General features: G+C 44.6%; 1 protein-coding gene across 3 annotated transcripts in view; it reads right to left on the bottom strand.

Annotated features, from left to right (window-relative positions):
- Positions 1-435: 435 nt before the first annotated feature.
- The window catches only part of LOC145862463 (rho guanine nucleotide exchange factor TIAM1), a 60,069-nt gene continuing 44,293 nt past the window's right edge, over positions 436-16,211 (bottom strand). For all 3 annotated transcript variants that reach the window (XM_082966804.1, XM_082966805.1, XM_082966806.1), the window contains 7 exons: positions 15,485-15,603; positions 14,436-14,544; positions 10,141-10,199; positions 8,095-8,203; positions 4,391-4,478; positions 3,921-4,093; positions 436-2,964 (listed from right to left, as the gene is read on the bottom strand). In XM_082966804.1, coding sequence (XP_082822930.1) covers positions 2,363-2,964; positions 3,921-4,093; positions 4,391-4,478; positions 8,095-8,203; positions 10,141-10,199; positions 14,436-14,544; positions 15,485-15,603 — 1,259 coding nt within the window. In that variant the 3' untranslated portion in view covers positions 436-2,362. The remainder of the gene's footprint in view (positions 2,965-3,920; positions 4,094-4,390; positions 4,479-8,094; positions 8,204-10,140; positions 10,200-14,435; positions 14,545-15,484; positions 15,604-16,211) is intronic.

Below are 16,211 nucleotides of genomic sequence, written 5' to 3'. Positions count from 1 at the left end.
CTATACCTCCCTGCTCTCCTCCCAACTATCCCTCTTACTCCCCCCTGTCCCTTCCTCCCCCCTGTCCCTCTCCTCCTCTCCCTCCCCCCGTCCCTCCCTTCCTCCCTCTCCTCTGTCCCTCTCCTCTGTCCCTCCCCTCTGTCCCTCTCCCTCCCCTCTGTCTTGAAAGTCAGACTTTTCACCTGTTCTGCTTCTCACCTGCTGTTCTGAAACAGTGTGATCTTCTCTCTCTTTCCAGGATCGCCTCGAGGAAGAATTTTCTCTGAATTTGCACATTTCCCCCCCCCCCCCCCCCAGACTTGTCTGGGCATATTGTACCAAAATGTCGCTCTGTCTCTTGCCAAAACGGTTCTCTACAACCTTTCACAGTCCTATAGCTACCACTAGAGGCGGAGGGTGAACCAAACCATGACAGAAATCAACAGTACAGTGCTGTAAATGATAAGTAGGAAACCAATTTATTTGATATGATATTAATACATTGTAATATTTACATACAGAGTAATACAAATGTAGTCTTAGTAGCACACTGGGTTGTTTCACAAGTATTATTAGTATTATTATAGGATTTCTTTTCAACATTTTACACTAGTTTAGACATCTTCACCATCTTGATTGCATCCAGCAAGTTTTAAATGCATTTGAGGAAGGTTATTTTTTGTGGGGGTTGTCTGTTTTGGTGGCAAAAAAATATCATCAACACCAATTCACTTAACAAATAAATTTAAAAAAAACATGGTTTTGAAAATGAATTATTGGTGGTGAAACAACAACAGTAAAATATTTGAATGTAATGAATGTATGTGCAAGTTGTCCACAACAAAGAACGTGCACTAACAGTGTAGGTAAGCGTAAAAGGTGACAGGGTGTAGTAATCACAACAGGTGTAATGAAGAGCAGTAAAACGTTGATAAAATGGTCGGAAAGTAAAAAAAAATAAAAAATAAAAATATAGAGAAAAAAAATAACAAAAATAATATGACAATTCAAGTAAAACAGGATTTTGTTAAAAGACAATTGAAATCCCTTAAGTGAAGAGTGAAGGGTGAAGAGTGAAGGGTGAAGAGTGAAGGGTGAAGGGTGAAGAGTGAAGGGTGAAGGGTGAAGAGTGAAGGGTGAATGGTGAAGAGTGAAGGGTGAAGGGTGAAGGGTGAAGAGTGAAGGGTGAAGAGTGAAGGGTGAAGGGTGAAGAGTGAAGGGTGAAGAGTGAAGGGTGAAGGGTGAAGAGTGAAGGGTGAAGGGTGAAGAGTGAAGGGTGAAGGGTGAAGAGTGAAGGGTGAAGAGTGAAGGGTGAAGGGTGAAGGGTGAAGGGTGAATGGTGAAGGGTGAAGGGTGAAGAGTGAAGGGTGAAGGGTGAAGAGTGAAGGGTGAAGGGTGAAGGGTGAAGAGTGAAGGGTGGAGAGTGAAGAGTGAAGGGTGAAGGGTGAAGGGTGAAGGGTGAAGAGTGAAGAGTGAAGATGAGGTTAATGAAACACATCTGTTATTCTATGTCATCACAGAACGAACAAAATAGTTTTAAGACAAAAACTAAAAAACTAAAAAAATTGAGCCTGGTTTCGGTTTGCAAAACAGGAGGTCAAAATGATATGCACAACAATGGAAGTAAATTGAGAAACTGAGTAGATAAAATACTGTGAAAACAGGCGACTTAAAGACTTGACTAGGCTGTCCTCTACCATTGAGTATTATTTTGATATTTAAATAATATACAGCCCTTTACTATGATACAAAGTCTCTCTCTCTCAGACAAGGCTTCATGTGTTCACAACAAATACCCACGTGGCAACAATAAGCAGGAAGCTATAGTAACCGCAGGAATCGACCCCTATGTGCAAACCATGCCAATCAATAGCATTGATCAGGGTCCATGATTGTACCGTTAGACAGTCAGTGTCAGTCTCTTACAGCTTGGCCTCTACGTCACCACGATTGGACGAGCCCCCCGTGTTGCTATACCATTGGTTGATTGGATAAGACCGCTCTCCTCTCCTTGTATTCCAGTATTGCTCCCATTGGAGGGCTTCAGTTCGAGGTTCACCAGTCTATCTGTACACTACAAAAAACCAACACATTCAACCACATTGGCAAGGAGGAGAACTCTCAGTAGACATACCATACATGTCTATATACATGCATTATGGTTGGATGGGGAATGAATGACTTGAGTTCACTGCATCGTCTCTTGTCTTGAAGCCCATGAACTGTGTCCCAAAATGTACCCTATTCCCTATATAGTGCACTACTTTTTACCAGGGGACATATGGGATACCCTATAGGACCTGGTCAAAAGAAGTGCACTAAAAAGGTGTCATGTAAAGCTCTCTGTCTGAGGCACACTGTCTGTAGAGTTCTCTCTCCTCTTCTAGTCTAGCTCTGATGAGTCCGGAGGACAGTCCTCCCTGCGTACCCAGATGTCCTTAGCCTCCCCCCTAGACCCCTGGTCATCCACGCTCACCCCAACCAGAGGACACTGCTTCCCCAGGTGGGAGAGCCTCATCCCTGGGGTAGTGGTCCCCGTGGCTCCCTGGGGCTGGAGGTGTTTAGGGCCCACCTCTTTGCATTCTTCTCCCAAGGACAGGGCCCCTACAGGCCCCTCTAGGTCTGTGGTGGATGGAGGTTCAGTGGAGGGTCCTCCGACAGACTGGCAGAAATCGTCATCGTCACTAAGGATGTCTGTCTCTTTAACGTCTCCTCCACCTTTCACCTGCGTCTCCTGCTGCGCCTCCTGCTCCTCCTCGTAGCGCTCCAGGTCAAACTGCTCCTCCACCCAGCGGTCTGTATCCCCTGCCTGCACCTCCCCCCGTCCCTGTCCTTCCTTTTGTCCCTGTTCCTCAGGCTCTTCAGGGGACAGTGGGGACAGAGGGGAGTCCTGGTCCGGCTCGCCGTCGAAGACGATGTCTGTGTCGATGGTGAAACGGTTCCTCACCAGTTTCCTCCGGCCCAGGGTCCTCGCCGGGTCTGACACTGCAGAGGGAAGGCAGACACACATCAGAGATTCAGTGGGACGAATTAATTATATAACCTTGCTTCAACATCAATTATTTTATTTGATTTATTTCACCTTTATTTAACCAGGTAGGCTAGTTGAGAACAAGTTCTTATTTACAACTGCGACCTGGCCAAGATAAAGCAAAGCAGTGTGACAAAAACAACAACACAGAGTTACACATAAACAAACGTACAGTCAATAACACAAAAGAAACGAAAAATAGAAAAATCTATGTTCAGTGTGTGCAAATGTAGAAGAGTAGGGAGGTCGGCAATAAATAGGCCATAGAGGAAAAATAATTTAGCATTAACACTGGAGTTATAGATGTGCAGATGATGATGTGCTAGTAGAGATACTGGGGTGAAAAACAGCAAGAGGGTAAGTTATAATATGGGGACGAGGTAAGATGAGGTAGATGAGGTAGACAAGGTAAGACGAGGTAAGATGAGGTAGACGAGGTAAGATGAGGTAGATGAGGTAAGATGAGGTAGACGAGGTAGACGAGGTAAGATGAGGTAGACGAGGTAGACGAGGTAAGATGAGGTAGACGAGGTAAGATGAGGTAGACGAGGTAAGACGAGGTAAGATGAGGTAGACGAGGTAAGACGAGGTAGACGAGGTAAGATGAGGTAGACGAGGTAAGACGAGGTAAGATGAGGTAAGATGAGGTAGATGAGGTAAGACGAGGTAAGATGAGGTAGATGAGGTAGACGAGGTAGACGAGGTAAGATGAGGTAGACGAGGTAAGACGAGGTAAGATGAGGTAGACGAGGTAGACGAGGTAAGATGAGGAAGACGAGGTAAGACGAGGTAGGTGAGATATAATAAACACAGCATAAGCTAGATGTTAGTTTTAACCTGCTTTAATCATCACTCTCACACACACGCCACCCTTCATCCCATCCTCCACACCTCTCTCGACAGCACCTACCTGCTCTGTTCATGGCAGGTCTGGCTCCCTTCAGGGCACAGAGGCGTTTGCCTCCGAAGGGGACATACTGCTGGTTGGGAGGTAGAGACTCAGTCTTCATCAGCTGACGCCGTTGTTTATCTCTCAGGATGGAGTGGACTGTCTTCAAGAAGTCCTTCTTACTGTCCAAAGAACTGGACGAGACAGAAGTGGATTTAATTGGTTGGATAATTAAGACATTCTATGACGGTGAAGACATATATAGGTCAACATCCACAGCATTAATCAGCATCAACGAGCTTCCCCTCTTACAGCGCTTTGGGCATCAATTAATTAATTAAATATGAAAACAATTCAAGTATTTAAAATTAAAAACTATTAAGAGCTATTGATGGTGGTTCTAAAATAAATCAGTGACGTCCTGTCATTGTTGTCCTCGGGGAGGACTGACAGACATGCCATCAGTTGGTCAATAAGATCAGGAGGCTCACCTGCAGCACAGGTGGAATATCCTCTCCGGCCGTCCTTCTGACTCGGACTTGACGTGGACGATCTCACACACGGCAGAGCCCTCTCCTTCTGCAAGGAACACACACACACACACACACACACACACACACACACACACAGTTATAACCTCACGTACAGAACAGCTCATCTGTAGTTCATTATCTTCATCTCACTCAATCATATGTCTATTCAGACAAAGGACATTACAAAATCATGTCTATTCAGACAGAGAAGGACATCACTAAATCAATACAGGAATGGTTGAATTTTAAGAGTGTAAAGTACCAGTCAAAAGTCTGGACACACCTACTGATTCAAGGGTTTTTCTTTATTTTTAGTATTTACTATATTGTAGAATAATAGTGAAGACATCAACACTATGAAATAACACATATGGAATCATGTAGTAACCAAAAAATTGTTAAACAAATCAAAATATAGTTTATATTTGAGATTATTCAAATAGCCACTCTTTGCCTTGATGACAACTTTGCACACTCTTGGCATTCTCTCAACCAGCTTCACTTGGAATGCTTTTCCAACAGTCTTGAAGGAGTTCCCACATATGCTGAGCACTTGTTGGCAGCTTTTCCTTCACTCTGCGGTCCAACTCATCCCAAACCATCTCAATTGGGTTGAGGTCGGGGGATTGTGGAGGCCAGGTCATCTGATGCAGCACTCCATCACTCTCCTTCTTGGTCAAATAGCCCTTACACAGCCTGGAGGTGTGTTGGGTCATTGTCCTTTTGAAAAACAAATGATAGCGGGACGAAGCGCAAACCAGATGGGATGGCGTATTGCTGCAGAATGCTGTGGTAGCCATGCTGGTTAAGTGTGCCCTGAATTGTAAATAAATCACAGACAGTGTCACCAGCAAAGCACCCCCACACCATCACACCTCCTCCTCCATGCTTCAAGGTAGGAAATACACATGCGGAGATCATCCGTTCATCCACATCACATCTCACAAAGACACGGTGGTTGGAACCAAAAATCTCCAATTTGGACTCATCAGACCAAAGGACAAACATCCACCTGTCTAATCTCCATTGCTCGTGTTTCTTGGCCCAAGTAAGTCTCTTCTTCTTATTGGTGTCTTTTAGTAGTGGTTTGTTTGCAGCAATTCGACCATGAAGGCCTGATTCACACAGTCTCTGAACAGTTGATGTTGAGATGTGTCTGTTACTTGAACTCTGTGAAGCATTTATTTGGGCTGCAATTTCTGAGGCTGGTAACTCTAATGAACTTATCCTCTGCAGCAGAGGTAACTCTGGGTCTTCCTTTCCAGTGGCAGTCCTCATGAGAGCCAGTTTCATCATAGCACATGATGGTTTTTGCGACTGCACTTGGAAGAAACTTTCAAAGTTTTCCGGATTGACTGACCTTCATGTCTAAAAGAAATTATGGACTGTCATTTCTCTTTGCTTATTTGAGCTGTTCCTGCCATAATATGGACGTGGTCTTCTACCAAATAGGGCTATCTTCCGTAAACCCCCCTACCTTGTCACAAAAAAAACTGATTGGCTCAAACGCATTAAGAAGGAAAGAAATTCCACAAATTAACTTTTAAGAAGGCTCACCTGTTAATTGAAATGCATTCCAGGTGACTACCTCATGAAGCTGGTTGAGAGAATGCCAAGAGTGTGCAAAGCTGTCATCAATGCAAAGGGTGGCTACTTTGAAGAAACTCAAATATAAAAAAATATATATATATTTTTTAGTTACTACATGATTCCATATGTGTTATTTCATAGTGTTGATGTCTTCACTATTATTCTACAATGTAGAAAATAGTAAAACATTTAAAAAACTTGTGCTGTAAAACCTTTGATCAGTAGTTTATGACGCTTTAGCGTGTGCCAAATGACTCAATATGCGACAAAATGTATTTCGCGATTCATCAGTACGGCTGACTGTACTGTACCTTGGTTACTGAGGACTCTATATTGAACTGCACCTTGGTTATTGAGGGCTCTATATTGAAATGTACATTGGTTATTGAGGGCTCTATATTGAAATGTACCTTGGTTATTGAGGGCTCTATATTGAACTGTACTGTACCTTGGTTATTGAGGACTCTATATTGAAATGTACATTGGTTATTGAGGGCTCTATATTGAACTGTACCTTGGTTATTGAGGGCTCTATATTGAACTGTACTGTACCTTGGTTATTGAGGGCTCTATATTGAACTGTACCTTGGTTATTGAGGGCTCTATACTGAACTGTACTGTACCTTGGTTATTGAGGACTCTTCATTGAACTGTACCTTGGATATTGAACGCTCTATATTGAACTGTACAGAAACCTTGGCTATAGAATCTTTATATTGAACTGTACAGTACCTTAGTAACTGAGGGCTCTATATTGAACTGTACCTTGGTTATTGAGGGCTCTATATTGAACTGTACCTTGGTTACTGAGGGCTCTATTGAACTGTACCTTGGTTATTGAGGGCTCTATATTGAACTGTACCTTGGTTATTGAGGACTCTATATTGAACTGTACCTTGGTTATTGAGGGCTCTATATTGAACTGTACCTTGGTTATTGAGGGCTCTATATTGAACTGTATCTTGGTTATTGAGGGCTCAAAAATGAACTGTACCTTGGTTACTGAAGACTCTATTGAACTGTACCTTGGTTATTGAGGGCTCTATTGAACTGTACCTTGGTTACTGAGGGCTCTATTGAACTGTACCTTGGTTATTGAGGGCTCTATATTGAACTGTACTTTGGTTATTGAGGGCTCTATATTGAACTGTACCTTGGTTATTGAGGGCTCTATATTGAACTGTACTTTGGTTATTGAGGGCTCTATATTGAACTGTACCTTGGTTATTGAGGGCTCTATATTGAACTGTACTTTGGTTATTGAGGGCTCTATATTGAACTGTACCTTGGTTATTGAGGGCTCTATATTGAACTGTACCTTGGTTATTGAGGGCTCTATATTGAACTGTACCTTGGTTATTGAGGGCTCTATATTGAACTGTACCTTGGTTATTGAGGGCTCTATACTGTACTGCACCTTGGCTATTGAGAGCGCTATATTGTACTGTACCTTGGATATTGAGGCTCTATATTGAACTGTATGTACCTTGGATATTGATGGCTCTATATTGATCTATACCTTGGTTATTGAGGGCTCTATATTGAACTGTACCTTGGTTATTGAGGCCTCCATATTGAACTGTACCTTGGTTATTGAGGACTCTTCATTGAACTGTACCTTGGATATTGAGGCTCTATACTGAACTGTAATGTACCTTGGATATTGAGGCTCTATACTGAACTGTAATGTACCTTGGATATTGAGGCTCTATACTGAACTGTAATGTACCTTGGATATTGAGGCTCTATACTGAACTGTAATGTACCTTGGTTATTGAGGGCTCTATATTGAACTGTACTGTACCTTGGTTATTGAGGGCTCTATATTGAACTGTACTGTACCTTGGTTATTGAGGGCTCTATATTGAACTGTACCTTGGTTATTGAGGGCTCTATACTGTACTGCACCTTGGCTATTGAGAGCGCTATATTGTACTGTACCTTGGTTATTGAGGGCTCTATACTGTACTGCACCTTGGCTATTGAGAGCGCTATATTGTACTGTACCTTGGATATTGAGGCTCTATATTGAACTGTACCTTGGTTATTGAGGGCTCCATATTGAACTGTACCTTGGTTATTGAGGGCTCGGACTTGGAGGGTGTCTGTGGAGATCATGTGACGGAAGCGGAATGGGTCCTTGTCTTCAAACGAGACTGACGACGCTCGATGGGAGCCACCCTGAGAGACACACAGACAGACCTTAGATACGCCCCCCATCAGACTGACCTTAGATACGCCCCCCATCAGACTGACCTTAGATACGCCCCCCCATCAGACTGACCTTAGATACTCCCCCCATCAGACTGACCTTAGATACGCCCCCATCAGACTGACCTTAGATACTCCCCCCATCAGACTGACCTTAGATACGCCCCCCATCAGACTGACCTTAGATACGCCCCCCATCAGACTGACCTTAGATACGCCCCCCATCAGACTGACCTTAGATACGCCCCCCATCAGACTGACCTTAGATACGCCCCCATCAGACTGACCTTAGATACGCCCCCCATCAGACTGACCTTAGATACGCCCCCATCAGACTGACCTTAGATACGCCCCCCATCAGACTGACCTTAGATACGCCCCCCATCAGACTGACCTTAGATACGCCCCCATCAGACTGACCTTAGATACGCCCCCATCAGACTGACCTTAGATACGCCCCCCATCAGACTGACCTTAGATACGCCCCCATCAGACTGACCTTAGATACTCCCCCCATCAGACTGACCTTAGATACTCCCCCCATCAGACTGACCTTAGATACGCCCCCCATCAGACTGACCTTAGATACTCCCCCCATCAGACTGACCTTAGATACGCCCCCCATCAGACTGACCTTAGATACTCCCCCCATCAGACAGACCTTAGATACGCCCCCCATCAGACAGACCTTAGATACTCCCCCCATCAGACAGACCTTAGATACGCCCCCATCAGACTGACCTTAGATACGCCCCCCATCAGACTGACCTTAGATACGCCCCCATCAGACTGACCTTAGATACGCCCCCATCAGACTGACCTTAGATACGCCCCCATCAGACTGACACGCACTGGCCCCCAACAGACAGATACCCTCCCCCCCAACAGACAGATACCCTCCCCCCCCAACAGACAGACCTTAGATACTCCCCCATCAGACTGACACGCACTGGCCCCCAACAGACAGATACCCTCCCCCCCAACAGACAGATACTCCCCCCCCCCAACAGACAGACCTTAGATACCCCCCCCCATCAGACAGACCTTAGATACTCCCCCCATCAGACTGACCTTAGATACTCCCCCATCAGACTGACCTTAGATACTCCCCCCCCAACAGACAGACCTTAGATACTCCCCCCATCAGACTGACCTTAGATACGATACTCCCCCCCCAACAGACAGACCTTAGATACTCCCCCCATCAGACTGACCTTAGATACTCCCCCCATCAGACTGACCTTAGATACTCCCCCCATCAGACAGACCTTAGATACTCCCCCCATCAGACTGACCTTAGATACGCCCCCCATCAGACTGACCTTAGATACTCCCCCCATCAGACTGACCTTAGATACGCCCCCCACCAGACTGACCTTAGATACTCCCCCCATCAGACTGACCTTAGATACTCCCCCCATCAGACTGACCTTAGATACTCCCCCCATCACACTGACCTTAGATACGCCCCCCATCAGACAGACCTTAGATACTCCCCCCCCCCAGCAGACTGACCTTAGATACTCCCCCCATCAGACTGACCTTAGATACTCCCCCCATCAGACTGACATGCACTGGCCCCCAACAGACAGATACCCCCCCAACAGACAGATACCCCCCCAACAGACAGATACCCGCCCCCCCAACAGACAGATACCCGCCCCCCCAACAGACAGATACCCTCCCCCCAACAGACAGATACACGCCCCCCAACAGACAGATACCTGCCCCCCCAACAGACAGATTTTGATATCATGGTTGGTCAGTGCTTGCATTCATAGTTCTGTCTATTAATTTGACAGTGGTACATTTCTCCAGGCCCATTCGTCTGCTTTTTACCGAAACAAAGCGTTTCCCCGCCCTTGTTATCGTTTCAACTGCTGATTGCTGCTTTAAGAGAGACTCACCATTTTCTTCTTCTGCTTGGAGCCATCCTTACACACAAACACCACGGCCGTTCTGAAGACTGAACGAAGAACAAAGGTTAGCAGAAAGACTTCTCACACTGATTTCTCAAAACCACTTCATTGTTTGAGTAATACTTTTCAAATACACAAGTAAGTTACCATAATATATTATTATGTGTTCACTGAGTTATCAGGCTTGCACTCAGTCACAAATGGGCTGTGGTCAAAAGTTGTGCACTATATAGGGAATAGGAGACACAGTCTATGTCATTAGACAGAGTGGCACATGTATCCTTACGTAACAGACAGCCAGTCTATGAGTGATCTAGAGAAGGTTCTAAGTAGATTCATCCTGTTCCTAGAACCCCATTAGCTGCATGGTTCTAAGTAGATTCATCCTGTTCTAGAACTAGAACCACATTAGCTGCATGGTTCTGAGTGGATTCATCCTGTTCTAGAACTAGAACCCCATTAGCTGCATGGTTCTGAGTAGATTCATCCTGTTCTAGAACTAGAACCCCATTAGCTGCATGGTTCTGAGTAGATTCATCCTGTTCTAGAACTAGAACCACATTAGCTGCATGGTTCTGAGTAGATTCATCCTGTTCTAGAACTAGAACCCCATTAGCTGCATGGTTCTGAGTAGATTCATCCTGTTCTAGAATTAGAACCCCATTAGCTGCATGGTTCTGAGTGGATTCATCCTGTTCTAGAACTAGAACCCCATTAGCTGCATGGTTCTGAGTAGATTCATCCTGTTCTAGAACTAGAACCCCATTAGCTGCATGGTTCTGAGTGGATTCATCCTGTTCTAGAACTAGAACCCCATTAGCTGCATGGTTCTGAGTAGATTCATCCTGTTCTAGAACTAGAACCCCATTAGCTGCATGGTTCTGAGTAGATTCATCCTGTTCTAGAACTAGAACCCCATTAGCTGCATGGTTCTGAGTGGATTCATCCTGTTCTAGAACTAGAACCCCATTAGCTGCATGGTTCTGAGTAGATTCATCCTGTTCTAGAACTAGAACCCCATTAGCTGCATGGTTCTGAGTAGATTCATCCTGTTCTAGAACTAGAACCCCATTAGCTGCATGGTTCTGAGTAGATTCATCCTGTTCTAGAACTAGAACCCCATTAGCTGCATGGTACTGAGTGGATTCATCCTGTTCTAGAACTAGAACCCCATTAGCTGCATGGTTCTGAGTAGATTCATCCTGTTCTAGAACTAGAACCCCATTAGCTGCATGGTTCTGAGTAGATTCATCCTGTTCTAGAACTAGAACCCCATTAGCTGCATGGTTCTGAGTAGATTCATCCTGTTCTAGAACTAGAACCCCATTAGCTGCATGGTTCTGAGTAGATTCATCCTGTTCTAGAACTAGAACCACATTAGCTGCATGGTTCTGAGTAGATCCATCCTGTTCTAGAACTAGAACCCCATTAGCTGCATGGTTCTGAGTAGATTCATCCTGTTCTAGAAGTAGAACCCCATTAGCTGCATGGTTCTGAGTATATTCATCCTGTTCTAGAACTAGAACCCCATTAGCTGCATGGTTCTGAGTGGATTCATCCTGTTCTAGAACTAGAACCCCATTAGCTGCATGGTTCTGAGTAGATTAATCCTGTTCTAGAACTAGAACCCCATTAGCTGCATGGTTCTGAGTAGATTCATACTGTTCTAGAACTAGAACCCCATTAGCTGCATGGTTCTGAGTAGATTCATCCTGTTCTAGAACCACATTAGCTGCATGGTTCTGAGTAGATTCATCCTGTTCTAGAACTAGAACCCCATTAGCTGCATTGTTCTGAGTAGATTCATCCTGTTCTAGAACTAGAACCCCATTAGCTGCATGGTTCTGAGTAGATTCATCCTGTTCTAGAACTAGAACCCCATTAGCTGCATAGTTCTGAGTATATTCATCCTGTTCTAGAACTAGAACCCCATTAGCTGCATGGTTCTGAGTGGATTCATCCTGTTCTAGAACTAGAACCCCATTAGCTGCATGGTTCTGAGTAGATTCATCCTGTTCTAGAACTAGAACCCCATTAGCTGCATGGTTCTGAGTAGATTCATCCTGTTCTAGAACTAGAACCCCATTAGCTGCATGGTTCTGACTAGATTCATCCTGTTCTAGAACTAGAACCCCATTAGCTGCATGGTTCTGAGTAGATTCATCCTGTTCTAGAACTAGAACCCCATTAGCTGCATAGTTCTGAGTATATTCATCCTGTTCTAGAACTAGAACCCCATTAGCTGCATGGTTCTGAGTGGATTCATCCTGTTCTAGAACTAGAACCCCATTAGCTGCATGGTTCTGAGTAGATTAATCCTGTTCTAGAACTAGAACCCCATTAGCTGCATGGTTCTGAGTAGATTCATCCTGTTCTAGAACTAGAACCCCATTAGCTGCATGGTTCTGAGTAGATTCATCCTGTTCTAGAACTAGAACCACATTAGCTGCATGGTTCTGAGTAGATTCATCCTGTTCTAGAACTAGAACCCCATTAGCTGCATGGTTCTGAGTAGATTCATCCTGTTCTAGAACAAGAACCCCATTAGCTGCATGGTTCTGAGTAGATTCATCCTGTTCTAGAACTAGAACCACATTAGCTGCATGGTTCTGAGTAGATTCATCCTGTTCTAGAACTAGAACCCCATTAGCTGCATGGTTCTAAGTAGATTCATCCTGTTCTAGAACTAGAACCCCATTAGCTGCATGGTTCTGAGTAGATTCATCCTGTTCTAGAACTAGAACCCCATTAGCTGCATGGTTCTGAGTAGATTCATCCTGTTCTAGAACTAGAACCCCATTAGCTGCATGGTTCTGAGTAGATTAATCCTGTTCTAGAACTAGAACCACATTAGCTGCATAGTTCTGAGTGTATTCATCCTGTTCTAGAACTAGAACCCCATTAGCTGCATGGTTATGAGTAGATTCATCCTGTTCTAGAAGTAGAACCCCATTAGCTGCATAGTTCTGAGTATATTCATCCTGTTCTAGAACTAGAACCCCATTAGCTGCATGGTTCTGAGTGGATTCATCCTGTTCTAGAACTAGAACCCCATTAGCTGCATGGTTCTGAGTAGATTAATCCTGTTCTAGAACTAGAACCCCATTAGCTGCATGGTTCTGAGTAGATTCATCCTGTTCTAGAACTAGAACCCCATTAGCTGCATGGTTCTGAGTAGATTCATTCCTGTTCTAGAACCACATTAGCTGCATGGTTCTGAGTAGATTCATCCTGTTCTAGAACTAGAACCCCATTAGCTGCATTGTTCTGAGTAGATTCATCCTGTTCTAGAACTAGAACCCCATTAGCTGCATGGTTCTGAGTAGATTCATCCTGTTCTAGAACTAGAACCCCATTAGCTGCATAGTTCTGAGTATATTCATCCTGTTCTAGAACTAGAACCCCATTAGCTGCATGGTTCTGAGTGGATTCATCCTGTTCTAGAACTAGAACCCCATTAGCTGCATGGTTCTGAGTAGATTCATCCTGTTCTAGAACTAGAACCCCATTAGCTGCATGGTTCTGAGTAGATTCATCCTGTTCTAGAACTAGAACCCCATTAGCTGCATGGTTCTGACTAGATTCATCCTGTTCTAGAACTAGAACCCCATTAGCTGCATGGTTCTGAGTAGATTCATCCTGTTCTAGAACTAGAACCCCATTAGCTGCATAGTTCTGAGTATATTCATCCTGTTCTAGAACTAGAACCCCATTAGCTGCATGGTTCTGAGTGGATTCATCCTGTTCTAGAACTAGAACCCCATTAGCTGCATGGTTCTGAGTAGATTCATCCTGTTCTAGAACTAGAACCCCATTAGCTGCATGGTTCTGAGTAGATTCATCCTGTTCTAGAACTAGAACCCCATTAGCTGCATGGTTCTGAGTAGATTCATCCTGTTCTAGAACTAGAACCCCATTAGCTGCATGGTTCTGAGTAGATTCATCCTGTTCTAGAACTAGAACCACATTAGCTGCATGGTTCTGAGTAGATTCATCCTGTTCTAGAACTAGAACCCCATTAGCTGCATGGTTCTGAGTAGATTCATCCTGTTCTAGAACTAGAACCCCATTAGCTGCATGGTTCTGAGTAGATTCATCCTGTTCTAGAACTAGAACCCCATTAGCTGCATGGTTCTGAGTAGATTAATCCTGTTCTAGAACTAGAACCACATTAGCTGCATGGTTCTGAGTAGATTCATCCTGTACTAGAACTAGAACCCCATTAGCTGCATGGTTCTGAGTAGGCCATTTCAGATGCACACTAGGTATTGTCCTTAACGTACTGAATGCAGCCAGTTGGGGGTCTTTCTTCCATTTGCCCAGGGAGGAGGGAGGGTTGATCCAGGCTACGCTGGTGTGGAGCAGCAAGTCACCCATCGACAGATCAGCAACCTACAACACACAACACACTAATGTTATACCAATGTTACAGCAATGTTACATTAACAATACATCAATGTTACAGCAATGTTAGATTAACAACACACCAATGTTACAGTAATGTTACAGCAATGTTACATTAACAACACACAAATGTTGCAGCAATATTACATTAGCACACAAATGTTGCAGCAATGTTACAGCAATGTTACATTAACAACACACCAATGTTACACCAATGTTACATTAACACACCAATGTTACACCAATGTTACACCAATGCTATCCCTCAGCATACTCCGAGAACGTCTCAAACAACACCCTATTCCCTATATAGTGCACTTCTTTAGACCAGAGCTACGTGTGTAATTTGTCATTTGAGCCAAACAGCTGCTGACACTGACTGATCGCACAGACACACCTGGAGAACATTAGGAGACTTACAACCTCCCCGTACCTCATTCTGACAACCACACCGTACCTCTTTCTGACAACCACACCGTACCTCATTCTGACAACCACACCGTACCTCATTCTGACAACAACACCGTACCTCTTTCTAACAACCACACCGTACCTCATTCTGACAACACCACACCGTACCTCATTCTGACAACACCACACCGTACCTCATTCTGACAACAACACCGTACCTCATTCTGACAACACCACACCGTACCTCATTCTGACAACAACACCGTACCTTTTTCTAACAACCACACCGTACCTCATTCTGACAACACCACACCGTACCTCATTCTAACAACCACACCGTACCTCATTCTGACAACACCACACCGTACCTCTTTCTAACAACCACACAGTACCTCATTCTGACAACACCACACCGTACCTCTTTCTAACAAACACACAGTACCTCATTCTAACAACACCACAGTACCTCATTCTGACAACACCACCGTACCTCTTTCTTACAACACCACCACCGTACCTCTTTCTTATCTCCACTCTGCTCCGCTATGAGCTGGTCAAACACCAACCCAAACTCCTCGTGGATCTTCTGCATCTCATTGATGTGACTGGCCACCTTGTTCATGGCTGTCATAGCGACTGGACAGGAAGGAGAGAGAAGAGAAGCACTCTTAGTATGATCTACTCGAGGAAATGACTCACTGTCACAATGACTACATGTATTCATCTTAATGTTGCCAAGAAGTAGTACACCCAGTTCGCCATTGATGAAATAAGGATACGTGCACGCACGCACGCACGCACACTCGCTAGCCTAGTTAAATAAAGGTAAAATTAAAAAATTGAAATAAATGCTGACCTTATGGTAATGCTCTTTCACATTACCCACCCATTACCCACCCATTACCCACCCAACCAACCAACCACCCACCCATTACCCACCCATTACCCACCCATTACCCACCCAACCAACAAACCACCCACCCATTACCCACCCACTACCCACCCACCCATTACCCACCCACCCACCCATTACTCACCCACTACCCACCCACCCATTACCCACCCACCCACCCACCCATTACTCACCCACTACCCACCCACCCATTACCCACCCACCCATTACCCAACCAACCAACCAACCACCCATTACCCACCCACCCATTACCCACCCACCCACCACCCACCCATTACTCACCCACTACCCTCCCACCAATTACCCACCCATTACCCACCCATTACCCACC

Source organism: Salmo salar, chromosome 20 (genome assembly GCF_965601325.2).
Source record: "Salmo salar chromosome 20, fSalSal1, whole genome shotgun sequence".
Lineage (NCBI taxonomy): Eukaryota > Metazoa > Chordata > Actinopteri > Salmoniformes > Salmonidae > Salmo > Salmo salar.
The sequence above is the reverse complement of the archived record's forward strand: the minus strand, read 5'-3'. Positions and strand labels throughout refer to the sequence as shown.